Source organism: Balaenoptera physalus, assembly GCF_965194825.1.
Source record: "Balaenoptera physalus genome assembly, chromosome: 2".
Lineage (NCBI taxonomy): Eukaryota > Metazoa > Chordata > Mammalia > Artiodactyla > Balaenopteridae > Balaenoptera > Balaenoptera physalus.
Genome location: NC_138883.1, coordinates 2,250,728 through 2,276,689, shown reverse-complemented (window position 1 = coordinate 2,276,689; position 25,962 = coordinate 2,250,728). Strand labels below are relative to the sequence as shown.

At 45.0% G+C, this 25,962-nt stretch overlaps 2 protein-coding genes across 13 annotated transcripts in view; one reads left to right on the top strand and one right to left on the bottom strand.

The window, feature by feature from the left end:
* Positions 1-1,855: 1,855 nt before the first annotated feature.
* Positions 1,856-7,252, bottom strand: BAG5 (BAG cochaperone 5). Of its 3 annotated transcripts, none has more exons than XM_082451086.1 (2): positions 7,121-7,252; positions 1,856-5,614 (listed from the first exon to the last, which is right to left on the bottom strand). In XM_082451086.1, exon 2 carries the CDS (start codon positions 5,584-5,586, stop codon positions 4,243-4,245), a length of 1,344 nt encoding a protein of 447 aa, XP_082307212.1. In that variant the 5' UTR covers positions 5,587-5,614; positions 7,121-7,252; the 3' UTR covers positions 1,856-4,242. The 3 variants fall into 3 exon arrangements, with proteins under 3 accessions (XP_082307212.1, XP_082307213.1, XP_082307214.1); XM_082451087.1 differs by lacking the exon at positions 7,121-7,252 and adding an exon at positions 5,942-6,206; XM_082451088.1 differs by lacking the exon at positions 7,121-7,252 and adding an exon at positions 5,709-5,932.
* Positions 7,253-7,480: 228 nt separating this feature from the next.
* Positions 7,481-25,962, top strand: part of COA8 (cytochrome c oxidase assembly factor 8) — a 32,460-nt gene continuing 13,978 nt past the window's right edge. For all 10 annotated transcript variants that reach the window (XR_014260923.1, XR_014260924.1, XM_082451127.1 and 7 more), the window contains exon 1: positions 7,481-7,613. Coding sequence is in view for 8 of the 10 variants with exons in the window: in XM_082451127.1 (XP_082307253.1) it covers positions 7,494-7,613 (120 nt within the window). In the remaining 2 variants the exon portion in view is untranslated. The remainder of the gene's footprint in view (positions 7,614-25,962) is intronic.

Below are 25,962 nucleotides of genomic sequence, written 5' to 3'. Positions count from 1 at the left end.
AGGCGCATGGGCTTCAGTAGTTGTGGCTCACGGGCTTAGTTGCTCCGCGGCATGTGGGATCTTCCCGGATCAGGGCTCAAACCCGTGTCCCCTCCATTGGCAGGCGGATTCTTAACCACTGCACCACCAGGGAAGTCCTTGAGAACAGTTTCTAACATGCGTAAGTAACCCAAGTCTAACGGGGCAGAGCGCATCTTGGCGGGTGGCAGAGAATTAAAAATGTCAAATTTCCTGTCTTTTTAACCTGTACGATTTGTTTCTCCTGGCGTCTGGCCTATTACACATCACACACCTGCACGGCGGGGCTGGCCGCGCTGCTTCTCCACTTGGATCACCGGGAGGAACACGCAGGCAGAGAAGACAGAAGAGGGCCTGTAGGAGGAGGCGGGGAAAAGGCAAAACCAGTTGCTGCCACCACGTAATGGGTTGTAATGGATTTAGACAGACAGCTGCCAAAGCGAGGGTGAGCTGCGAGGTGGGTGAGGGAGCCCGAGGCAGAGCAGAGCATTTTGGGAACGCTGGAAGGGCTAGATGGTCAGAGATGCACGGCCGCCCGGCTAGCTCAGGCGCAGAGCACGAGACTCTCAAATGGCCAGAAAAACATCTCCGTTAAGAAGATGAGCTTCAACAGCACAACACCTTACCTCAAACCTTTCCTCCGGGGAGAGGACCTTTCCAGAACGCCTCGAGTTTCCCCTCCTGCGAGTAAGGGCAGCTCCTGTGCGCTTGGCCCGCGGGCACCCTCCCCAGGGAAGCAGCGCGTGAGGCCACATCTGCTCCAGGTTCCCTGGCCCCCCACTGCCTGGGTTGTTTACGGGGGAACAGGTACCCCTTCCCCCACCACTGGATCCCCATCTGTGCACGTCACTGCCCCCGACTGGAGCCAAGGAGCCCTCCCCCGGGCCTGGCCTGCTCCGGGGCATCCAAGTCAGACAGTACCCAAAGGTGAAAACATGACAACAGGACTCACACCTCAGACTCACGTCCTTTCTCCACCACAAAGAGAAGCTAAGAGATTTTTTACTTCATCAATAATTAAGGGTATACTAGTGTGTCTATCTCAAAATAATACTGATTTAAGACACGGTATTACAGTAGTCACACAGTTCATGGGGCGGGGACAGGAACCAACACGCTGGGATGACACACCTGAATTACACATGAAGATCAGTGTGGCAAATTGTTCTCCAATGATTCTTGAGAAAAACACTGCATGAGTTTAAAGCTAAAAAGCTTTGCTTAAAAAAACCTGTGTGAGGGCTTCCCTGGTGGCACAGTGGTTGAGAATCTGCCTGCCAATGCAGAGGACACGGGTTCGAGCCCGGGTCTGGGAAGATCCCACATGCCGCAGAGCAACTGGGCCCGTGGGCCACAATTGCTGAGCCTGCGCGTCTGAAGCCTGTGCTCCGCAACAAGAGAGGCCGCGATAGTGAGAGGCCCGCGCACCGTGATGAGGAGTGGCCCCCAATTGCTGCAACTAGAGAAAGCCCTCGCACAGAAACGAAGACCCAACACAGCCATAAATAAATAAATAAAATTTAAAAAAACAAACAAACAAACAAAAAACCTGTGTGAACAGGATAAGCTTCGACCCTCCAAAACCAGATTAAAAACTGGCCAAGTAAAACAAATCAGAAAAACTGGTTAAACTTTTCAAATATACTAAATTATGTCAAATATATTATACCCAGGCAGTTTAGCAAAATAAAGCGTTAAATTGTACTTAGTAGACACAGTCATCATGTTTATTTTCATAACTACTTCACAGTAGGCTGATTAATCTGTTTGGATAAAGAATGACCTGAAAGCAATGCTGACTGAATGGGAGGTAAAGAAAGCAAACATTCCCAGCCAATTTTTCGTGAACATGGATTATACAGTTTAATGCAGACCCAAGGCCAAACATTTTTAGGGGGTAGGTTTTACTTCCAGTACAGATTCTCTTCATGTAAGATCATAAAAATACAATACAAAGTGATGAACCCAAAATACATGCAGCAGCCCACATTAACACACATGCCTCCCAACGAGGGACAGTAGCAGCTAAAGCCAGTATCACTAGGGCTCATTATGGGAACCGAATCATCAGGTACAGGGAACTAGAACAGACTGAAGACAGGGAGCGTCACTCCTCAGCACTCAAGGCTCATTTGATTATTTCAATGACCAAAATAATCCCCGTGAGAAATCCAACATGACTGTGGATGGGCTCACTATCCTATACTCACCCCCGATGTGCAAAAGATCAGCAGTTTGAGCATCTCTGCGAGTTATGGAAAACACTGCTGGAAATGAATGCTAGGGGAAGACCTGCTTTCAAACAACAATGGATACTCCGAAAGGACAGGTTAACATTTAACTTTCAAATCTGAAATTAACGTGAAGTAGTGGGGCCTGGTGCAGGATGTGAGGACGTCTGAAGTGAGTTATAGAGTACAGCCTTGATTGCCCAGTGATATAATGCCAACAGTGCTCGAACTTAAAAACTCCTCAAGTTTTTAAGAGCACCCTAAAATTATGACCCAGAATAGCAATCCCGAAACGACCTTGGTCAGCATGAGCTACCAGTAAGCTGCACTGAAAGCCCGCTGGCCGTGCAGGTGGAAGGCTCACGGCCCAAAGACCTCCGATTGCCCTTTGACCCCACTGTCCAATGAATCTAGAACATTTCTAGTAGGAAAGACATATCAAGGGCTGTTAATTATTGGGCAGTACTGAGACAAAGTGAAAATTTTTTAGGGCTACACATTTATAATCTTTTAGGTATTTAGGGCTATTCCTTTATCCATTTTATTCTTAGCTGTTTCCAAAGTTATCAAATTATTATCTCTGAAAGAAAATAACAAATTACTATAGAGCTCAAAAGATGTACTCTAATACGATTATTTTGTGAGAGCTGACTACAGAGTAGTCTGTTTGTTAGTTATAATACTGGGGCAGCAAGTTATCAAGGCACTTCAGAACTCTGGGAAATTCTTCTGTTCACATTAACAGGCAACTGGTAAACTTGGATCCTCAAAAAGTATGTACAGAAATATGTACACCCTTTAGCAGAAGAAAAAAATTTCCTGCACTGACAGACTTTACTGGCCCTTTCAGGCACTAGAGAAACATCCATGTGCCAATAACATGAGCTAAGGAATGCAGCAGGTTGGTGCCCAACGTCTGCAGGTGCAGGGAGCTGACGCTCGCTTCCTCTGAACAAGCTTCAAAGAGCTGGTCCTGCAGGGCTGCCGACAGCTTCTGCTCTCATACACTATAAAACAGCATTGGGAATGTTTAACAAGTTTGTCCCTTATGCCTTGAACGACAGAAGAAGCCCATTACGTGCTACATGCAGACATTTTTGCTTATTTTAGCATAACCTGATAATTGGTAATTTACACTTTTCATTATCTTACTATGGGTGTGGGTGTTTCCTTTTTTTATAAAAGGTCCATTAACTTCATTTAAATGTTCCCATCCTTAGTAATTTCTAAGGGAAATTGTAAGTTTAGATTTTACAAACAAAAACAACTTGAAGGTATTAGCTGGTGTTTTATCCCTTCTTCAATGCAGTCTCAAAGGTGTTTTTGCTATTCATTTTCATAATTTTCTTATGTCACACACAAAAATAAGACTCCCCCTCTAAATGCAGAGTACAGGAGAAAATACACTGTATTTCAAACAAAAAATGTTTATGAAAGAACCCACCATCCAAAAAAACAAAGAAACTCCCACCCTATTAGATTGGGTGGGACCAATTGGGTTTTGTAAATGAAAAAAATCCTTCTGCTTTATTTAGCATAATAAAACATATCATTGTACTGCGTTTGGGCTTGGACCTTACTTCTACTTAACCAAAAATTTCCCCCTTCCTCATAATTGTCCTGGTATTTATTATGTAAGGTTATGTCTATTTCTAGATTCTGAAATATCTGCATTTTAATGCTTGAACAACCCATTAAAACTGTTTTAAAAGCTGCCCCTATTCCATTTTCTGATTTAAAAAAAAAAAAACAAAAAAAACCACACCACAACATAGTGATCCAAATGGAAAAGTTAGTACGTTGTAATATTTGTTTTTCAACATCAAAAGCAGCAGAGATACTGAATATAATTTGCTTAAATCATAAATACTGAGATTGACGTATGCATGTATAAATCACATGCAGGCTCAACAAACTGAAAGCTCTCTATAAATACACAGACACATATATAAAGTGCAAAATAAGAATGATCAACCATGGGCTCTCTGGCGTTTTAGTACTCCCATTCATCGGATTTCAAGTCGAGATAGCTGAGAATATTCTGTGCAAGCTTCACTGCCTGTTTCCGGGCAGCCTTACACTTCTCCTCTCCCTGCGGGTCAACGGCGTCCAGGGCAAGCAGCTGCTTGGTGAGCAGCTCTTCCAGCCGGATGTAGTTCTTATCATTTCGGCTGCCATCAAATGAGAGAACTTCCCCCTGGATCTCTGACAAGTTTCCCAGGACGTTCCAGACCGCTTTGTGTGCGGGGTACTCCTCGCACACAAACAGCTGTCTTTTCTCAAGGGCTTCCTTCAAGTCGACGTAAGTGATGAGGGTCTGAACTTCAATCACCGCTCTTCTCCTGGCTTCCCGGATGCAGGGGTTTTTTTCAAGACTTACCTCATCCAACTGTCCAATCAAACCCTGCAGTTCTGTTTTGGAGCTCAGGTACAATTCTGAAGGATTCTGTGCTTGAAGAAGTTCGTTTTTTATTTCTCTCATTCTCTTGAGGACCTTTTCTATTTTTAAAATGGAATGATTCTGCCCCAGGTCAAACGCATGAGTGGTATCTGCTTCCTCTTCTAGATCCAAGTACCTCAATAACTGGTTGATATCTTCCACGACCTCCTTCCGGTAATTTCTGATTTCTGTGTGCCCGCACACGTCTAAAGCATCCAGATCAGCCATCAGCCCCGAGAGCACACAAGATAAGTGCTTGCAAGTCTCATTACTGTTCACTCCCATAAGAAGGGCAATCAGAGTGCCTCTGGCCTTGTTCACGTCACACATCACAGAGTTAATTTTGGCAACTGAGGGATGCGCGTCCTCAGAAAGCGGCAGGGAAGGCTGCTTTTTCATGCAGTCCTCGATAATCTCTTGCACTGCACAGATTTTGGTTAAAGTGTGATACCGTGCTTTCCGCAAGGAGATCTTGCCTCCAGTTTTAACGTGCGTCAGCCTCAAAATGACATCCTGGATGCCTTCTTCAAACTCATCAGTTACGCAGTTGCCTCCACTATAAAACGGCACAATCTTCTCTTTCACCAGGGACTGGGCTTCTTTAAAAATGGTCTGTATTTCAATCCGGTGTGGGTGGTTTGCATTCTGCTCCAACTCTTTGAGAAGATGCTCTGTTTCTTGTGCCGCCCTCTTCCTAGCTTGCTGAATATCTCCTTTTCCTTCAGTATCTACCGAGTCTATTTCAAAAAGTTGTTTTGTTAGAACCCTCTCCAGTTTCTTGTAATTCTTGTCGTCTGACAGACCGCTGAAACCAATTACTTGCTGCTCTATGCTTTTTACCTCCTTTTGGATTTCCTGAAGCCTAGTAATAGAAGGGTGTTGGTTTCCCATCTCCATACTTTTGTTGTGTTCAGTTTCACAAGCACTGAAAGATGACAAACATAACTTATTACGCCACAAAGCCTGCAGAATGGTGATCATATATTAATTCATTCTAAAAAGATATGCTTAAGAAATACGGCTTGTTATGGCGATCCCAAGGACAGTCACACTTGAGTGACTAATCAACTCCCTCTCCTGAAAATAACCTAAACGTGGCAGTGATTGAGACCGGGGTTACTGCAGTGGGGAATGTGAGCCGGAGCTCTGGGCCTGGGAAATTCAGAGTTTCCTCAGTCATCAAAGAAAACGGCATATGCCTTCATAAGTATGCCATGAGGTTGAACTATCAGCTTGGAGAAAGCACAAGTACCTTAGGTCTTAACACTGGAAGCTGGTTTTTGGCAAGAGCAGGGCACCTCTGTGGAATGTACAACAGCAGCTCTTCTAACCTTCCAGACGTCATGGGTACACTGAAGCACCCCGACCAGACCAAAGTGCTATGCCTAGTTTCCCGAAAAGGAACTAAACAAAAGAAGCTGAGCCACTGAAACCAACACCAGGGGTTCGCAGACACTCCCAAAAGTCCCCGCTTCTACTTCCTCTCCACCCTTTAAGCACTTGTGTAAAAATACCCTGTTTCTCGCCCCACCCTTTTCATACCTCACAAATCCTCCCTGCACAGGGATAAAATTCCACAGGGAAGGCGACTGGGTTATGTTAAAGGCACCACCTTGGGCTTCGGAGGCCTAGTACCCCCTAGGTCCTATCGTGCTCCTCTCCTCCTCCAAAACACACCCCACGAGAATGAGACAACTATGACTAATTCATTCACCAGCCTCCCGTTAAGGGTCCAGAAGGGTTTAACGCATTTTTTTTTTTTTTTTTTTTTTTTTACGCTCTTTCACGGGAGGGGGATGGATGCTCAACCGAAACTAATCCCCTGTGGGTGGCCGAGCCCAGAACACGCCTCTGGAAGCCCAGAAGAGCAGGCTGCCTCGACTGTTTCCTCCCCTCTCGCCCAGCCCTCCCAGCACTTTACCCAGCAGCGGTCTAAGCTGGTTTGGTCTTGCCTTCCCGTGGCTGAAGTGGTCAGATAGAAGATCGGCCCTTTACGGGGTGCGGCACCGGAGCTGCGCCCCAAGCTGCATCTCTCTCCCCGTCCCGGCTAGGTCTGAACTGGGCAGCCGGTGAAGGGGCCGGCGGTGGCAGCGGCAGCTACTGGCCGCAGCGGCCGCTCCGGGCGTCTCGCCCGGGCCCCACGACGCGCCCGCCGGCCTGACCTCACAATGGCCCGTGGGGGGAGGGGACGGCCGTGCTCGGCCGGGCAGAGGAGCCGGCGAGAAGGGAGGGAACTCGGGCCCGGCCGGCTGCGGGGAGCCCGGCTCCGAAACCAGGCCCGGCCGCGTCTGACCCGGGGCGGGGGTGGCGCCAACTCCGGCCCGGCCGGAGCGGGGCGGCGCCCCGGGACAGGGGTCTTCCGCTGGCAGCCCGCGCCGAGGTGAGGCCGCGCGCCCCCACCCGCCCCGCGGAGGCCTCCGCCCTCGCTCACCTGCGCCGCCCGCGCCATCGCACGCTTTGCCACCAACGCCCCGCAGTCTTGCCGTCGCCGGGCCCGGCAGCCCCGCCCCCGGGCCGAACACTCCCCGCCCTGGGAAAAAGTCCTCCGGCGTCCGCGCTGCACCTCGACCCTTGCTGAGCCCGCCGCTAGCCGCCTCGCGCAGTCCCCTGGAATGCCCGCGCCCGAGGAGCTGCCACCCGGGCGCGCTCGCGCCGTTCGGCCGCCCACGCAGCCTGTCACATGCCGGGCAAGCTCACGGTCGGCCGAGTCGTCCCCTCCCGCGGGCTTTGCGACCGTGCCGTAAGGCAGCCCCTCGCGCCGTCGCGACTCCGCTGTGTGTCGCGGGGGCCGCCGGACGGCAGCCATGGCGGCCTTGCGACCCCCGAGGAGGGCCCTGCTTCGTCTCTGCCGCGCCTTCTCCAGCGGCGGCTGCCAGCTCGCTCCCGAGCGCGGCGGTGAGCGCAGGGATGCCGCGCCGAGCCGGGTGAGTGCGGTTCCCGGAGAGGTTGGGCCGGGAGTGACCGCGAGGGGCGACAGACCCGAGCCGCGCCCCTCAGGGACACACGTGGGCGCTCACCTGCGTTGCCGCACTGGCGGCCTCGGCTGAGCTACCCGGGAGCAGGGTCCCCGAGCTGGCCAGGGCCTGGCGCGGAGCAGCGTACGCGGCGTGGGGGGACGGGCGGGTGGAGAGTGGGGAGGCCCCGGAGTCGCCAAGTGTCCTGCGACGCCGCCACCCCGGGGCTGTTGACAAAACTTCTGTTAAGTAGAGCAGAGTCAGCTAGGAAGTTTATACGTACCTTATTTCTTGTCGAGGATAATTAGTCTTTACATTTAAAGAGCTGTTGATAAGCACAGCGTGTGTGTGTGTGTGTGTGTTTTCGCGCGCGCTTGGCTTCGTTCAAATTATTAGTGCTTTTCGTCAAGTGATGACAAACTGTCGTCATATTTTGTAGGACTTCACGTTGAACGCTTTTTCTGGTTTGGAAACTGTGTGTGCATATATGCGTTTTACTGACCAAAGATTCACAAAGATGAATATCTTTAGCAGCAAAGCGGCGAGCAGTTTTTATAAATTGCACTGCTTTGGGGAAGGATGTTTTGTTTGAGGGAGCCGGTGGCCTTCATTGCAACTGTCACATGAAAATATAGACTAACGGTGTGGAATAGGCTGCAGATAGAATATTTAAACGAAGCCTAAAAATACTGGACCTCCCTGGCGGTCCAGTGAGTAAGACTCCGCGCTTCCACTGCAGAGGATGCGAGTTCTATCCCTGGTCGGGGGAAGTTCCGCATGCCGCGCGGTGCAGCCCGCCCCCCCCCCCTCCGAAAAAAAAAGCATACAAAAACTAACGTTTCATTTGCCAACAGGCTAAGGAGCGAGGCTGGCAAGCGTCCTTTAAACGATAATTAAAGAAGGATAAGAAGAGCCTATTAAGAATTCCAAAACGTGCCTGCCTGTAAATTTTCATTTATTTTGGTCTGTTGCTATTAGCATGCTTTTATAAATGCAGCTTTGAAGTTCTGTCTGGTTTACAGTTTAAACAGGGAGTTACCAGGGCAACTGGGCACCTAGACCCCAAGCCTCTGGCTCAGTTCCCTCATACAGTGGCCGCAGCCCTGACTTCTATTCCTAGAACATAGAAACCCACCAGCATCTCAGTGTTTGGGCAGAAAGATACTCAACAGGTATCTGAAAATGCTCTGGGAGGGCAAACAACATCAGCCAACAACTGCCCCCAGGGTGAGGACTTAGCCCAACTTCTTTTGTGAACAAGTGCTGGAAAAAAGAACAGCACCCACACAGGGCTTTCTCTGTTGACATACAGCCTTTTGTTAAAGTAAGTCTTACTGTGGGTCTGATCCTTGAGATGAGACCTCTCTGCCTTTTGCAGTCCAAGTGACAAGGAAGGCGGTGCTGCGTAGCTGTTGGACTGCCTACACCCGTGAAGGCAATGACTCTGATGCGGCTGAAAGTGGAGCAGCTGACCCATGAGTCAGACCTTCCCCGTTCTAGCCTTACGACTTGTGCTGCTGCTGTTGTTTTTTAGAATGTGTTCCCCATTACGCTAGGTTTTGGATGGGACGTGAAAGAACAGTTCTTTCCTCAGGGCAATTTGTGTTTCCTATGTGTTTGGCCCCATCTTTGTGTGCTTCCTGAGCACACAGCCGGTTCTCCAGGTAATTAAATTCCTGCAGCAGAGAGAGATTGTTGTCTTTCAGGCTGTGATTTTAAATATTCTTTAAGGTCTTCTTAAAAGTCACAGGTCCTAAACCTTTTGTTTTCTTTATTTAAAGAGATATATTTTAATCCTGTATTTCTAGTTCACCCTATGTATTTTCTCATTCTTTGTTCTTCGCTTGCGTTACGGAGACCTGCTTTTAGGACCTACACAATTTATTTCCCTCTCTAATCTGTGGCTACCAGTTTATATTATTATTATTATTATTTATTTTTTGGCCGTGCTGTATACAGCTTGCGGGATATTAGTTCCTTGACCAGGGATTAAACCTGGGCCCTCAGCAGTGAAAGCGCAGAGTCCTAACCACTGGACGGCCAGGGAATTCCCTGGCTACTGTTTTGTTTTTGTTTTTGTTTTTAATTATTTATTTATTTCTGGCTGTGTTGGGTCTTTGTTGCTGCGCGTGGGCTTTCTCTAGTTGCTGCGAGCGGGGGCTACTCTTTGTTGCGGTGCGCGGGCTTCTCATTGTGGTGGCTTCTCTTATTGTGGAGCACGGGCTCTAGGACTGCGGGCTTCAGTAATTGTGGCACACGGGCTCAGTAGTTGTGGCACACAGACTTCGTTGTTTCGCAGCATGTGGGATCTTCCCAGACCAGGGCTCGAACCCGTGACCCCTGCATTGGCAGGCGGATTCTTAACCACTGTGCCACCAGGGAAGTCCAAACATCAGGATTCTTTTTTTTTTTTTTTTTTTTAATTTTTTAATTTTTGGCTACATTGGGTCTTCATTGCTGCGTGCGGACTTTCTCTAGTTGCGGCGAGCGGGGGCTACTCTTGGTTGCAGTGCGCGGGCTTCTCATTGCGGTGGCTTCTCTTGTTGCAGAGCACAGGCTGTAGGCGCGCGGGCTTCAGTAGCTGGGGCTCGCGGGCTCTGGAGCGCAGGCTCAGTAGTTGTGGCTCACGGGCTTAGTTGCTCCGCGGCATGTGAGATCTTCCCGGACCAGGGCTCCAACCTGTGTCCCCTGCGTTGGCAGGCAGGTTCTTAACCAGTGTGCCACCAGGGAAGCCCCAAACATCAGGATTCTTAAGGGCAAGTCCAATAAGTTCACAAGTTAGGGAACCACGGTTATATTATATGCATTAATATTTGCTTATAGTCCTGAATTCCATTCACGTTTATACTGATAGTAAACATTTATGAAGCACTTGCGTGCACTGTTCTGAAAACTTTACATATTTTAACTTATTTAAGCCTAAAATTCTGTCCAGAAGGTGCTTTTATCATCCCCATTTTACAGATGAGATTGAATAATTACTTTTCAATAATTACTTACTTTTACAGTAAGATTAAACAATTTCAAGATCATAATGCTTGCACATAAGGAATATACATGTTATAGTTCCTTTATCCAAAGGATAATGAATTAAAAATTTTCTTCTAGTAATTTCTAGATGAACAAAACAGAGAAACAGGCCCTCAGCATAGAGAGGTAGTATTCGCAGATAACAGATAATGGAACTACTGGTGTCACGTTTTGCTTACATTTTCATTAAGGAGAATGATCTCCAAAATCCCCAAGTTTAGATTTGGAATAAACCTCGTGGGAAGAAATTGAAACTCAGGATAAATGAGAAACTGGTGAGAGAGCTAGTCATTGAATTTTAAGGTTAACATGGATATTTCTAGTATTTAAAAGGCTTTCAATAAATAGTTGGAAAACAAAGCTGGGGTGGGAGGACTTTAAAAACCATGCAATTTAACTCTATTATCATAAAGGTGAGGAAATTGGGACCCAGAGATGTAAAGTGACTTGCCTGCTATCACACAGCAGAGTCAGGATTGAAATCAATGTTTTCCTACTCTCAGTCCAGTGTTCTAACGCTACCAAATGCTTTTTCTTCACCTATTGAAACAATTACATGATTTCCCCTTGTTCTGTTAATGTGGAGAATTACTTTGATTTATTGATTTTCTTTTTTTGTTACTTATGGGAAATTTAAGACATGTACAAGGATAGAAGAATATAAAGAATTGCTGTGTATCCAGTACCCTGCTTCTACAGTTATCCACTCATGGCTGTTTATTTCATCCTTACCCCAATCCAGTCCCCCTTCCCAGATAATTTTATGCCAAATAGCAGACATCATATTTCATTTGTAAGTATTTCAGTCTGTATCTTTAAAAGATACAGACTTAAATATATACATATACCTGTGTGTGTATATATGTATATATAAAACATAATACCATCGTCACACCTAAAAATATTATAATTCCTTAATCCCAGCAAATTTCCAATGTTCAAATTTCTTCAGTTGTCTTAGAAATGTCATAAATGTTTTCTTTTACAATTTGCTTGTATCAGCATCCAAATAAGGTCTACACATTGCAACTGATTAATATTCTTTTAGTTTTCTTTCAACCTATAGGGTTTGCCTCTATCCCCTTCCTTTTTTTTTTTGAATTTTTGAATTTTTGTATTTTATTTATTTTTTATACAGCAGGTTCTTATTAGTTATCTGTTTTATACATATTAGTGTATATATGTCAATCCCAATCTCCCAATTCATCCCACCCCCCCCCCCCCCACTTTCCCCCCTTGGTGTCCATACGTTTGTTCTCTACATCTGTGTATCTATTTCTGCCCTGCAAACCGGTTAATCTGTACCATTTTTCTAGGTTCCACATATATGCGTTAATATATGATATTTGTTTTTCTCTTTCTGACTTACTTTGTATGACAGTCTCTAGATCCAACCACGTCTCTACAAATGACCCAGTTTTGTTCCTTTTTTATGGCTGAGTAATATTCCATTGAATATATGTACCACATCTTCTTTATCCATTCATCTGTCGATGGGCATTTAGGTTGCTTCCATGTCCTGGCTATTGTAAATAGTGCTGCAATGAACATTGGGGTGCATGTGTCTTTTTGAATTATGGTTTTCTCTGGGTATATGCCCAGTAGTGGGATTGCTGGGTCATATGGTAATTCTATTTTTAGTTTTTTAAGGACCCTCCATACTGTTCTCCATAGTGGCTGTATCAATTTACATTCCTACCAACAGGGCAAGAGGGTTCCCTTTTCTCCACACCCTCTCCAGCATTTGTTGTTTGTAGATTTTCTGATGATGCCCATTCTAACTGATGTGAGGTGATACCTCATTGTAGTTTTGATTTGCATTTCTCTAATAATTAGTGACTTTGAGCAACTTTTCATGTGCTTCTTGGCCATCTGTATTGTCTTCTTTGGAGAAATGTCTATTTAGGTCTTCTGCCCATTTTTGGTTTGGCTTGTTTGTTTTTTTAATATTGAGCTGCATGAGCTGTTTATATATTTTGGAGATTAATCCTTTGTCCATTGATTCGTTTGCAAATATTTTCTCCCATTCTGAGTGTTGTCTTTTCGTCTTGTTTGTAGTTTCCTTTGCTTTGCAAAAGCTTTTAAGTTTCATTAGGTCCCATTTGTTTATTTTTGTTTTTATTTCCATTACTCTAGGAGGTGGATCAAAAAAGATCTTGCTGTGATTTATGTCAAAGAGTATCCTTCCTATGTTTTCCTCTTAAGAGTTTTATAGTGTCTGGTCTTACATTTAGGTCTGTAATCCATTTTGAGTTTATTTTTTTATTTTATTTTATTTTATTTTATTTTTTTTTTAAACTTTGGGTTTACTTATTTATTTATTTATTTATGGCTGTGTTGGGTCTTCGTTTCTGTGCGAGGGCTTTCTCTAGTTGCGTCAAGCGGGGGCCACTCCTCATCGCGGTGCGCGGGCCTCCCACTATTGCGGCCCCTCCCGTTGCGGAGCACAGGCTCCAGACGTGCAGGCTCAGCAATTGTGGCTCACAGGCCCAGCTGCTCCGCGGCACGTGGGATCCTCCCAGACCAGGGCTCGAACCCGTGTCCCCCGCATTGGCAGGCAGACTCTCAACCACTGCGCCACCAGGGAAGCCCGAGTTTATTTTTGTGTATGGTGTTAGGGAGTGTTCTAATTTCATTCTTCTACGTGTAGCTGTGCAGTTTTCCCAGCACCAGTTATTGAAGAGACTGTCTTTTCTCCATTGTATATCCTTGCCTCCTTTATCATTGATTAGTTGACCATAGGTGCGTGGGTTTATCTCTGGGCTTTCTATCCTGTTCCATTTATCTATATTTCTGTTTTTGTGCCAGTACCATATTGTCTTCATTGCTGTAGCTTTGTAGTATAGTCTGAAGTCAGGGAGTCTGATTCCTCCAGCTCCGTTTTTTTTCCCTCAAGACTGCTTTGACTATTCAGGGTCTTTTGTGTCTCCACACAAATTTTAAGATTTTTTGTTCTAGTTCTGTAAAAAATGCCATTGGTAGTTTGATAGGGATTGCACTGAATCTGTAGATTGCTTTGGGTAGTATAGTCGTTATCACAATATTGATTCATCCAGTCCAAGAACATGGAATATCTCTCCATCTGTTTGTATCATCTTTAATTTCTTTCATCAGTGTCTTATAGTCTTCTGCATACAGGTCTTTTGTCTCCCTAGGTAGGTTTATTCCTAGTTATTTTATTCTTTTTGTTGCAATGGTGAATGGGATTATTTCCTTAATTTCTCTTTCTGATCTTTTATTGTTAGTGTATAGGAATGCAAGAGATTTCTGTGCATTAATTTTGTATCCTGCAACTTTACCAAATTCATTGATTAGCTCTAGTAGTTTTCTGGTGACATCTTTAGGATTTTCTATGTATAGTATCATGTCATCTGCAAACAGTGACAGTTGTACTTCTTCTTTTCCAATTTGTATTCCTTTTATTTCTTTTTCTTCTCTGATTGCCGTGGCTAGGACTTCCAAAACTATGTTGAATAAGAGTGGCGAGAGTGGACATCCTTGTCTTGTTCCTGATCTTAGAGGAAATGCTTTCAGTTTTTCACCATTGAGAATGACGTTTGCTGTGGGTTTGTCGCATATGGCCTTTATTATGTTGAGGTAGGTTCCCTCTATGCCCACTTTCTGGAGAGTTTTTATCATAAATGGGTGTTGAATTTTGTCAAAAGCTTTTTCTGCATCTATTGAGATGATCATATGTTTTTTTCTTCAATTTGTTAATATGGTGTACCACATTGATTGATTTGTGTATATTGAAGAATCCTTGCATCCCTGGGATAAATCCCACTTGATCATGGTGTATGATCCTTTTAATGTGTTGTTGGATTCTGTTTGCTAGTATTTTGTTGAGGATTTTTGCATCTATATTCATCAGTGATATTGGTCTGTAATTTTCTTTTTTTGTAGTATCTTTGTCTGGTTTTAGTATCAGGATGATGGTGGCCTCATAGAATGAGTTCGGGAGTGTTCCTTCCTCTGCAATTTTTTGGAAGAGTTTGAGAAGGATGGGTGTTAGCTCTTCTCTAAATGTTTGATAGAATTCACCTGTGAAGCCATCTGGTCCTGGATTTTTGTTTGTTGGAAGATTTTTAATCACAGTTCAATTTCATTACTTGTGATTGGTCTGTTTATATTTTCTATTTCTTCCTGGTTTAGTCTTGGAAGATTATACCTTTCTAAGAATTTGTCCATTTCTTCCAGGTTGTCCATTTTATTGGCATAGAGTTGCTTGTAGTAGTCTCTTAACGATGCTTTGTATTTCTGCGGTGTCCGTTGTAACTTCTTTTTTTTTTTTTTTTTTGGCTATGTTGGGTCTTTGTTACTGCGCGCGGACTTTGTCTAGTTGTGGTGAGCGGGGGCTACTCTGTTGCGGTGCGCAGGCTTCTCATTGTGGTGGCTGCTCTTGCTGCGGAGCACGGGCTCTAGGCGTGCAGGCTTCAGTAGTTGTGGCTCATGGGCTCTAGAGTGCAGGCTCAGTAGTTTTGGCACACGGGCTTAGTTGCTCCGCAGCATGTGGGATCTTCCCGGACCAGGGCTCAAACCCGTGTCCCCTGCATTGGCAGGCAGATTCTGAACCACTGCGCCACCAGGGAAGCCCTAACTTCTTTTTCATTCCTAATTTTATTGATTTGAGTCCTCTCCCTCTTTTTCTTGATGAGTCTGGCTAAAGATTTATCAATTTTGTTTATCTTCGCAAAGAACCATCTTTTAGTTTTATTGATCTTTGCTACTGTTTTGTTTCTATTTCATATAATTTTGCTCTGATCTCTATGATTTCTTTCCTTCTACTAACTTTGGGTTTGGTTTGTTCTTCTTTCTCTAGTTCCGTTAGGTGTAAGGTTAGATTGTTTATTTGAGATTTTTCTTGTTTTTTGAGGTAGGCTTATATTGCTATAAACTTCCCTCTTAGAACTGCTTTTGCTGCATCCCATAGGTTTTGGATCGTCGTGTTTTCCTTGTAATTTGTCTCTAGGTATTTTTTTATTTTCTCTTTGATTTCTTCAGTGATCTCTTGGTTATTTAGTAACGTATTGTTTAGCCTCCGTGTGTTTGTGTTTTTTACGTTTTTTTCCCTGTAATTGATTTCTAATCTCATAGCATTGTGGTCGGAAAAGATGCTTGGTATGATTTCAATTTTCTTAAATTTACCGAGGCTTGATTTGTGACCCAAAATGTGATCTATCCTGGAGAATGTTCCATGTGCACTTGAGAAGAAAGTGTAATCTGTTTTTGGATGGAATGTCCTATAAATATCAATTAAATCTCTCTGGTCTGTTGTGTCATTTAAAGCTTGTGTTTCCTTATTAATTTTCTGTCTGGGTGATCTGTCCATTGGTGTAAGTGAGGTGTTAAAGTCCCCCACTATTATTGTGTTACTGTCGATTTCCTCTTTTATAGCTGTTAGCAGTTGCCTTATGTATTGAGGTGCTCCTATGTTGGGTGCATATATATTTATAATTGTTATATCTTCTTCTTGGATTGATCCCTTGATCATTATGTAGTGTCCTTCCTTGTCTCTTGTAACATTCTTTATTTTAAAGTCTATTTTATCTGATATGAGTGTAGCTACTCCAGTTATCTTTTGATTTCCATTTGCATGGAATATCTTTTCCCATCCCCTCACTTTCAGTCTGTATGTGTCCCTAGGTCTGAAGTGTGTCTCTTGTAGACAGCATATATATGGGTCTTGTTTTTGTATCCATTCAGCGAGCCTGTGTCTTTTGGTTGGAGCATTTAATCCATTCACGTTTAAGGTAATTATCCATATGTATGTTCCTATTATCATTTTCTTAATTGTTATGGGTTTGTTTTTGTAGGTCCTTTTCTTCTCTTGTGTTTCCCACTTAGAGAAGTTCCGTTAGCATTTGTTGTAGAGCTGGTTTGGTGGTGCTGAATTCTCTTAGCTTTTGCTTGTCTGTAAAGCTTTTGATTTCTCTGTCAAATCTGAATGAAATCCTTGCCAGGTAGAGTAATCTTGGTTGTAGTTTCTTCCCTTTCATCACTTTAAATATATCATGCCACTCCCTTCTGGCTTGTGGAGTTTCTGCTGAGAAATCAGCTGTTAACCTTATGGGAGTTCCCTTGTATGTTATTTGTCATTTTTCCTTCGTTGCTTTCAGTAATTTTTCTTTGTCTTTAATTTTTGTCAATTTGATTATTCTGTGTGTCGGCGTGTTTCTCCTTGGGCTTATCCTGCCTGGGACTCTCTTCACTTCCTGGACTTGGCTGGCTATTTCCTTTCCCATGTTAGGGAAGTTTTCAACTATAATCTCTTCAGATATTTTCTCAGGTCCTTTCTCTGTCTCTTCTTCTGGGACCCCTGTAATGCGAATGTTGTTGTGTTTAATGTTGTCTCAAAGGTTTCTTAGGCTGTCTTCATTTCTTTTCATTCTTTTTTCTTTATTCTGTTCCGCAGCAGTGAATTCCACCATTCTGTCTTCCAGGTCACTTATCCGTTCTTCTGCCTCAGTTATTCTGCTATTGATTCTTTCTAGTGTATTTTTCATTTCAGTTATTGTATTGTTTATCTCTGTTTGTTAATTCTTCTAGGTCTTTGTTAAACGCTTCTTGCATCTCCTCGATCTTTGCCTCCATTCTTTTTCTGAGGTCCTGGATCATCTTCATGATCATTATTCTGAATTCTTTTTGGAAGGTTGCCTAGCTCCACTTTGTTTAGTTGTTTTTTCTGGGGTTTTATCTTGTTCCTTCATTTGGTACAAAGTCCACTGCCTTTTCATTTTGTCTGTCTTTCTGTGAATGTGGTTTTCCTTCCACAGGCTGCAGAATTGTAGTTCTTCTTGCTTCTGCTGTCTGCCCTCTGGTGGATGAGGCTATCTAAGAGGCTTGTGCAAGCTTCCTGATGGGAGGGACTGGTGGTGGGTGGAGCTGGGTGTTGCTCTGGTGGGCAGAGCTCAGTAAAACTTTAATCCGCTTGTTTGCTGATGGGTAGGTCTGGGTTCCCTCCCTGTTGGTTGTTTGGCCTGAGGCGACCCAGCACTGGAGGCTACCCGGGCTCTTTGGTGGGGCTAATGGCGGACTCTGGGAGGGCTCACACCAGGGAGTACTTCCCAGAACTTCTGCTGCCACTGTCCTTGTCCCCATGGTGAGCCACAGCCACCGCCTGCCTCTGCAGGACACCCTCCAACACTAGCAGGTAGGTCTGGTTCAGTCTCCCCTGGGGTCACTGCTCCTTCCCCTGGGTCCTGATGCGCACACTGCTTTGTGTGTGCCCTCCGAGAGTGGAGTCTCTGTTTCCCCCAGTCCTGTCGAAGTCCTGCAATCAAATCGCGCTAGCCTTGAAAGTCTGATTCTCTGGGAATTCCTCCTCCTGTTGCCAGACCCCCAGGTTGGGAAGCCTGACGTGGGGCTCAGAACCTTCACTCCAGTGGGTGGACTTCTGTGGTATAAGTGTTCTCCAGTTTGTGAGTCACCCACCCAGCACTTACGGGATTTGATTTTATTGTGATTGCACCCCTCCTAGCATCTCATTGTGGCTTCTCCTTTGTCTTTGGATGTGGGGTATCTTTTTTGGTGAATTCCAGTGTCTCCCTGTCGATGATTGTTCAGCAGTTAGTTGTGATTCTGGTCCCCTTCCTTTTTTTAAAGCAGTTTATCTGGGGCTGCTGAGGGGAGTGTATCCTTTGGAGTTTCACACAGTCTGGATTTTGCTGATTGCATTCCCATGGTGTAATTTAACATGTTCCTCTGACCTGTGTGTTTCCTGTAAACTGCACTCTAGAGCCTTGACTTATGTGGATTTGACGTTTTTATTTTTGAGAAGGCTACTTCACTGGTTATTGATTTTCTGATGTTAAACCAACCTTGCACTCCCAGTGTAAACCCAGCTTGGTCCTGATGCAATGGCCCTTTTGTGTACTGCTGAATTTGGTGTGCTGATTTGTCTAGCATCCGTCTAGAATGAGAGGCTGGGGGCTCCAGCCCTCCAGAAGGGAAAGGCTTTCAGTTCCCATCCCAGGAGGGTTAGGACTCTAGACCAGGAAACACGCCGAGAACACTGAATCTGGCCAACGTTTGTTCCTTTCATTGTTGCCCGTTGGTTTCCCCAGTGGCTGGCAGTGAAACTTTAACTCAGAGAGGAGCTTTGTGTTGTGTACAGGCACTTCTGGGAAGGAAGGCGCTGGAGAAAAAGGTCTCCCACTCCAAATCCTGGCTTCTAGAAGGACAGGCCCCAGGGTGGGAGTGTGCTGGCAAAGCTCTGGAGCCTGCTGAAAGGCAGAAGGGATGGAGAGCCAGGCTGGGCCTGCAGAGCTGAACAAGGAGAGGCCTGGTGTGGGGCTGCCCAGGCTGGAAGTTTACAGTTAAAGAGGAAAAACTGGAAGGTTCATCACCACCCCACCCCCCAGTAATGAAAACTCGGTGTGACCAGTAAGAACATGTGTGGTCCTCCGCGGAACTGGTAGGTCTAGCACGCCTTCCCACGCACACCCCGCCACTCCAGGCCTCAGAAGCTGTGCACTGTATGCTTTTGCTGTAAGAACCATAAATTATGGTAATTACTCAAACCTCAAAGGGATTCTTTCTTTTCCTCCCCCAAGCCCCTTCTTCTCCCTTTTAAATAGCAGTTCTTGGGTGAACAAAGACAGAATATATGTTTATAGGGGAGAGTAGAAGGACCACTTCTGCCATAATTGAAGATACAGTCTCTCAAATTATAGTGGAAAACTGAGGATGATTGAAGGAGTTGGTTCACAGAGTTCACATATAAACTGTAAAGTAGTTTATAAGCAACAACTAAAAGATGCGTATGGGAAAGTAACTGAATACCCCAGCTCCTCTTTGAGCTTGCTTTGTTACGTGTGGGCAGCTGGGGTGGCTTCTTTAACATTTCTTGATAGGGAACCTGTAAGAATAGATGGGGTACAGTTCTGGAAGATAGTAAAGCAGGTAAATAGGTGCAGTTAGGGTGGAACCTGCCCCTTTGTCTCCTTGCTGCTGGCAGAGCTGACGTCTCCAAGGGGTGTTGCGCAGCCTCCCGAGCTTGGAGGAGGGGAGGGAACCCCATCGAGCAGCGGAAGGTCACAGCAGGGGACCCAGGCTGGCTCCCTTTCTGTCTCAGCGGAAGGTCACAGCAGGGGACCCAGGCTGGCTCCCTTTCTGTCTCCACTCACTGCATCCCTTTGTGTGAATCACCGTCAGTTTCTAAGAATATCCGGATATCACAGAGGCAAAGGCTGTGTGGGAAAAGTCCAGAAATATTTGCAGAAAAGTAGGGTTTTTTTCTTAAAAACTTTTTTAAAAGAAAGGGAAAATGTGGTAACCATATATTATTCTTAGAATGATGGATAAAACATTAAAGATCTGTGTGTTACGGTCCTGCCTTTACTTGCTAAAAAGGATTTTTAAGTCAGTCTAGTATCAAGTCAGTGTATTTCAACCCTGATGGTCAGGAGCACAGTTTCAGGTCTTAGGTAGCAGATCAGGATGCCTTCCTGCTGGCGGGGCCCTATCACTTTCACACACGAAGGATGAGTTCAGTCCCTTCTTGGGGACTTGCTGGCCCTTCATTTAGAACTTTCCACTCTGGCTGTGCCTCTTACGGCTCAACTTTGCTTCGCAGTGACACCAAGAGAGACACTCTTTAGAAGAACCAGACAAAAGTAAAAATGGTCAGAGATAAAGATGTTTGAATCTGCAAGAAGAAACGAAATAGCCATGCTGAACTAGTCAGTAGGGTGTAGTCCGGTGTGGAGTGTGAACTGGCCACGCAGAGGTGACAGCTACGCCTAGGCTTCTCCCCGCCTCCCCCTGTCCCTCTCCAGCAGCCGGTCAGCCTGGGTTTCCACTTGCCCTGCAGCTCTGACGTGTCCACCTGCGACAGTGCCTCCCTGTTCTTCCACCACGTGTGAGTCGTACTCCAGAACACTCAGCCACTCAACGTGCTCTGCTTCTCTGACTATACAGCCTTTGAGAGTTTCCTGGAAAACCTAGGAACTCATCAAGAATTAGCAGTTACGTAAGGAACACTCTTGGCGGTGGTGGCGTCCGGCTCCCTCAGATCTTCTCAACATGCTGCTTCGAGTTATCGGTGATTGCCATATCTAGTTAAACTGTGCTGGGGACTTCCCTGGTGGTCCAGTGGCTAAGGCAACGAGCTCCCCATGCAGGGGGCCCGGCTTCGATCCCTGGTCAGGGAACCAGATCTCTCACGCTGCAACTAAGAGCCAGCACAACCAAATAAATATTTTTAAAAATAATAAAAATAAATAAATAAATAGTACTAAAGGGTAACAAAATAAGCCACCCTGAAATAGGCCACTTTGGCATAAAAATTATTTTGAGCTAAAAGCACTTGAAAGACAGCAGGTGCAAGAAGGGCACTGTGACCTCCCCCTTGTCTTCCTTTAGGCAGGAGATAAACCTCTCACGTGAAAGCTGCCCTTCCTAAATCAGGAGCAAAACTGTGTTCTTATCACCAGAGAGTGAAAGAGATCTGTGCAAACGGACCTTGGTAAAGTAACTCTCACCTTCCTTTAGTCTCCCCATAGACTTGAGTCCCTCTTCCACAGTGGCTACTTTTTGTGCAGCCTGGTATGTAGGCAGTTGGGCCTATCTGCTTTTTGGGGTCTTCATTTTCCTATGGGTGCTTCCATGTGTACATAAAAAAATCTATATGGTTTTCTTCTGTTAATCTGTTTTATGTTAGTTTGACTCTCAGGCCCGTTTAGAGACTCTCAGAGAGGAGACGGAGAGTTTGCCTCCCTTACTAAAAGTTGGATTATAATTATCTCTGCTTCTGAGGTTATTTGCATCTATTTCTACCATACCTATGTGGCAGAAGTAACATATAATGGCATTTCTGCACATCTCTTCCCAGTTCCTCGTTCAGTAACATCACATTGCTAGCTTGAAGTTGTCCATGGTGGGAGTCATTGCACTATGGAAACTGGCAAATTCTCCAGATCAGGGCTTGACTTACTGTTTTGTTGATTGTCCAGACTTAGGAAAGTGAAGGATAAAATGTTAGTTAGTACACTTGACCCTTGAACAATGCGTATTTGAACTTCGCGGATCCACTTATGCTCAGATTTTTTTCTGTAGTACTATACACTCTCAGGTTGGTTCCGTCTGCAGATGTGGCACCTCTGACATGGAGGGCCGACTGTAAAGTCGTATGCAGATTTTTGACTGTATGGAGGGTCGGCACCCCTGACCCCTGCATTGTTTGAGGGTCAACTGTAATGTGGATTAAATTAAGAAGTATATCTTGGGACTTCCCTGATGGTCAAGTGGTTAAGACTCCATGCTCCCAATGCAGGGGCCTGGGTTCAATCCCTGGTCAGGGAACTAGATCCCGTGTGCCGCAACTAAGACCTGGCACAGCCAAATAAATAAATAAATAGTAAAAAAAAAAAAAAAGAAGTAGTGTATCTTGTTGGTTGACATCATATTGTGAATAAACCAAATTGAGGAAATGTTCTTCCAGTATTTGAAAGCCGTTATCCATTTCATCAAAGAAATCATTTGTGGACTTCCCTGGTGGCGCAGTAGCCCCCACTCGCCACAACTAGAGAAAGCCCGCGTGCAGCAACGGAGACCCAACGCAGCCAAAAATAAATACATTAATTAATTACAAAAACAATAATTTGTGTCCTTGACAAACAGGTGAGGTCAGTAGGTCTTGTTCACCCTACTTCTTCTTTTTTTTTTTTTTTTTGATTTTTGGCTGCGTTGGGTCTTCGTTGCTGTGCGCGGGCTTTCTGAGCAGGGGCTATTCTTTGTTGCAGTGTGCGGGCTTCTCATTTCAGTGGCTTCTCTTGTTGCGGAGCACGGGCTCTAGGCGTGCGGGCTTCAGTAGTTGTGGCTCGCGGGCTCAGTAGTTGTGGCTCATGGGCTTACTTGCTCCGTGGCATGTGGGATCTTCCCAAAACAGGGTCGAACCCGTGTCCCCTGCTTTGGCAGGCCGATTCTTAACCGCTGCGCCACCAGGGAAGTCCTCTATCAATCTTTTTTTCCCCCACTCAAATGCTGTATTCTTTTACCTAATCTGTCAAGGGTCCTTAAAATTTTGAAATTTTATTTATTTATTTATTTATTTATTTATTTATGGCTGTGTTGGGTCTTCGTTTCTGTGCGAGGGCTTTCTCTAGTTGCGGCAAGTGGGGGCCACTCTTCATCGCGGTGCGCGGGCCTCTCACTATCGCAGCCTCTCTTGTTACGGAGCACAGGCTCCAGACGCGCAGGCTCAGTAATTGCGGCTCACGGGCCTAGTTGCTCCGCGGCATGTGGGATCTTCCCAGACCAGGGCTCGAACCCGTGTCACCTGCATTGACAGGCAGATTCTCAACCACTGTGCCACCAGGGAAGCCCCTGAAATTTTTTTTAAAAGATACTTTTCTAGAAATGTTTTGAGAGTCTGAGGAAATCATATGTACTTTTCAGCATTTCCTGCTCATTCACTTATTCTAGACTCAAAATAATTTTCTAAATAGTAAGCATTCTTTTTTAAAAAATTTATTTATTTATTTATTTATTTATTTTGGCTGCGCTGGGTCTTTGTTGCGGCTCTCGGGCTCCTCTGGTTGTGGCGCTTAGTTGGGGTATGTGGAATCTTAGTTCCAGGGATTGAACCTGGGATCGAACCCAGGCGCCCTGCATTGGGAGCGTGGAGTCTTAACCACTGGACCACCAGGGAAGTCCCCAAATAGTAAGCGTTCTAATGCTGAGCTGAACATGCCACAGATTTTTAATAGACTATTATAAAGGCCAGTGTTGTCCTAAAGGCAGAGCTGTAATGTGTTATAACTCAGTAACTCTGTGTTCTCAGATGTAAGGAAAAGCTGTTTGCCTGAGTGGATGTCCCTGCGTATTTTGTAATATAACTTGACCTGCTGAACTCTGAGCGGTGATGGCGGAGCTGATGTAACCTCCTCAGGGGTTCTCTGTGGTCTGAACAATCCACGCTAGGTGGCCACACCAAGCTTTGTAACCCACTTCCCGACCAAACCCACTGCTATCCTTGTCATGTTTTAAATTCTTCCTATTTTTAGACTGCCTGGGAATTCAGAAGATTTAGGAAGGTCGTAGCATCCAAGACAAGGAGAGGGCCGACGGGCAGTGCTGCATTTAGCAGTCTCCTTCGGTTAATGCCAAGTTCTTGGGATGCTTGGTGTAGGTTGGTGGTGCTTAGTGGCAGCCGTCAAAGCAAAAGCTAACTGACTGTGTTTCCTAAAGAGTGACTTGGTTTCCTTTCTCAGTCTACGCTTGGTTCTTGACTCTGATTGTCCAGGGTTGAGTCCGGGGACCAGAAGATGGTCAGACCCCCACTAGGGAGAGCAATGCTGAGGGTTGTGCACCCAAGCTGAGCTTCTGCCTGGCCGCTCCTTTCCTCCCATGGTGCGCCTGCCGGGTGAGCCACCGCGGAACACACAGCTGCACCTGGGTATCTGCATTAATCTGTGAAATTATTAGCTCTTAAAGCTACGTTTTTCAAATGAAATTATCAGTAAGCTGCTTACTGATAGAAAAAGAGCTGCTTTATCTTAAATTTTGCAAACCCTGCATCTCTATTTTTAGTTCCTTGGAAGTTGCAGCTTATAATGGTGATAGTGAAGTACTGAAATATCCTAAATGAAGGGCCTTCTAAATGCAAAAGAACTGTTAATTATGTTCAATATAGTAATTTTTTATCTTTGTAAGTTTTACCACTCTTAATTTTTATTGAGGTGTAATTTATATATAGTAAAATGAGTGCACCCATTTCGAGTTTGATGAGTTGTGACAAATGTGTAAATCTGTGCAATCACCACCCCAGTAAGATCAGAACATCACTCCAATCCCCCCCACCCCTCACTCTGGGCTACCACTGATCTGATTACTTTTTCTAGAATGTCACATAAGTGGAATCACATAGAACGTCCTCTTTGGTGCCTGGCTCTTTCGCTCTGTATGTTGTTTTGAGATCTGTCCGTGTTCCACCTGTCAGTAGCTCACTCCTCTCCGCTGCTGACTAGTTTTCTAGTTGTTTCTGGAGGGAGGTCTGGCGGGAGGCACTCTGATGTTCTGGAGGTAGAAGTCGTGCTCAGTAGAGCTTTTGCTTTTTTAAAATTGGAGGACAGTTAATTTACAGTGTTGTGTTAGCTTCGGGTGTACAGCAGCAAAGTGATTTAGTTATACATTTTCCATTATAGGTAGAGCTTGCTTTTTTAAAAATAGGGTATAAGAGATTTCCAAACTGAATATTATTTCCCCCCATGGATTATGGTTACACTGATCTTTTAACAGGCAAATGAACAGTTAGTCTTTTGATTACTCAGCTGATCTCTTTATTTTAATATCAGGTTTATTGAAGTCCAGTTCACATATAGTAAAATTCACTCCTGGCAGACATGTACGCCACAATTCAAGATATCGATCACTTTCACCACCCCAGAAAATTCCTTTGTAGTCACCCCCTTCCTCCACCCCAGCACCTGTCTTTTCCAGGATGTCTTGGGAATAGAATCATCCAGTGTGCAGCCTCTTTGGTGTGGCCTCTTCAGCATAGTGCCTTTGAGATTCATCTGTGTTCCCTGTAGTCTCCTCTGTTGTCGAGTAGTGTCCGTCACATGGATGTGCCATGCTGTGTTTTTCTGTTCATCAGTGGAAGGGTATTTCGGCTAATTCCAGATTTTTTTTTAAAATGTATTTATTTATTTATTTTTGGCTGTTTTAGGTCTTCGTTTCTGTGCGAGGGCTTTCTCTAGTTGTGGCAAGCGGGGGCCTCTCTTCATCGTGGTGCGCGGGCCTCTCACTATCGGGGCCTCTCGTTGCAGAGCACAAGCTCCAGACGCGCAGGCTCAGTAATTGTGGCTCACGGGCCCAGTTGCTCCGCGGCATGTGGGATCTTCCCAGACCAGGGCTCGAACCCGTGTCCCCTGCATTGGCAGGCAGATTCTCAACCACTGCGCCACCAGGGAAGCCCTAATTCCAGATTTTGGCAGTTAATACATAAAGCCACTTTAAACAGTCATATCCAGGTTTTTGTGCAAACATGTGTACTCATGCATCTTGGATAAATAACCTGGGAACGGGTTGCTGGGTTGTATGTTAGATGTGTGTTTAATTTTATAATGGACTGCTGACTTTTTTCCCAAGTGGTTGTACCATTTTGCATTGCCATTAGCAATATTTAAGAACTTGATTGTTTTACGTCCTTGACAGCACTTGTTTTGGCAGATTTTTTTTTTAGCCATATTAATAGTTGTATAGTGATATCTCATTGTGGTTTTGGTTTGCATTTCCCTAATGACTAATGATGTTGAGCATTTTTTATGTGCTTTTATTTGTCATCTAT

Bases quoted from the DNA above. Each gene is read 5' to 3' on its own strand.
- BAG5 (XM_082451086.1), bottom strand. From the start codon at position 5,586: ATGGAGATGGGAAACCAACACCCTTCTATTACTAGGCTTCAGGAAATC.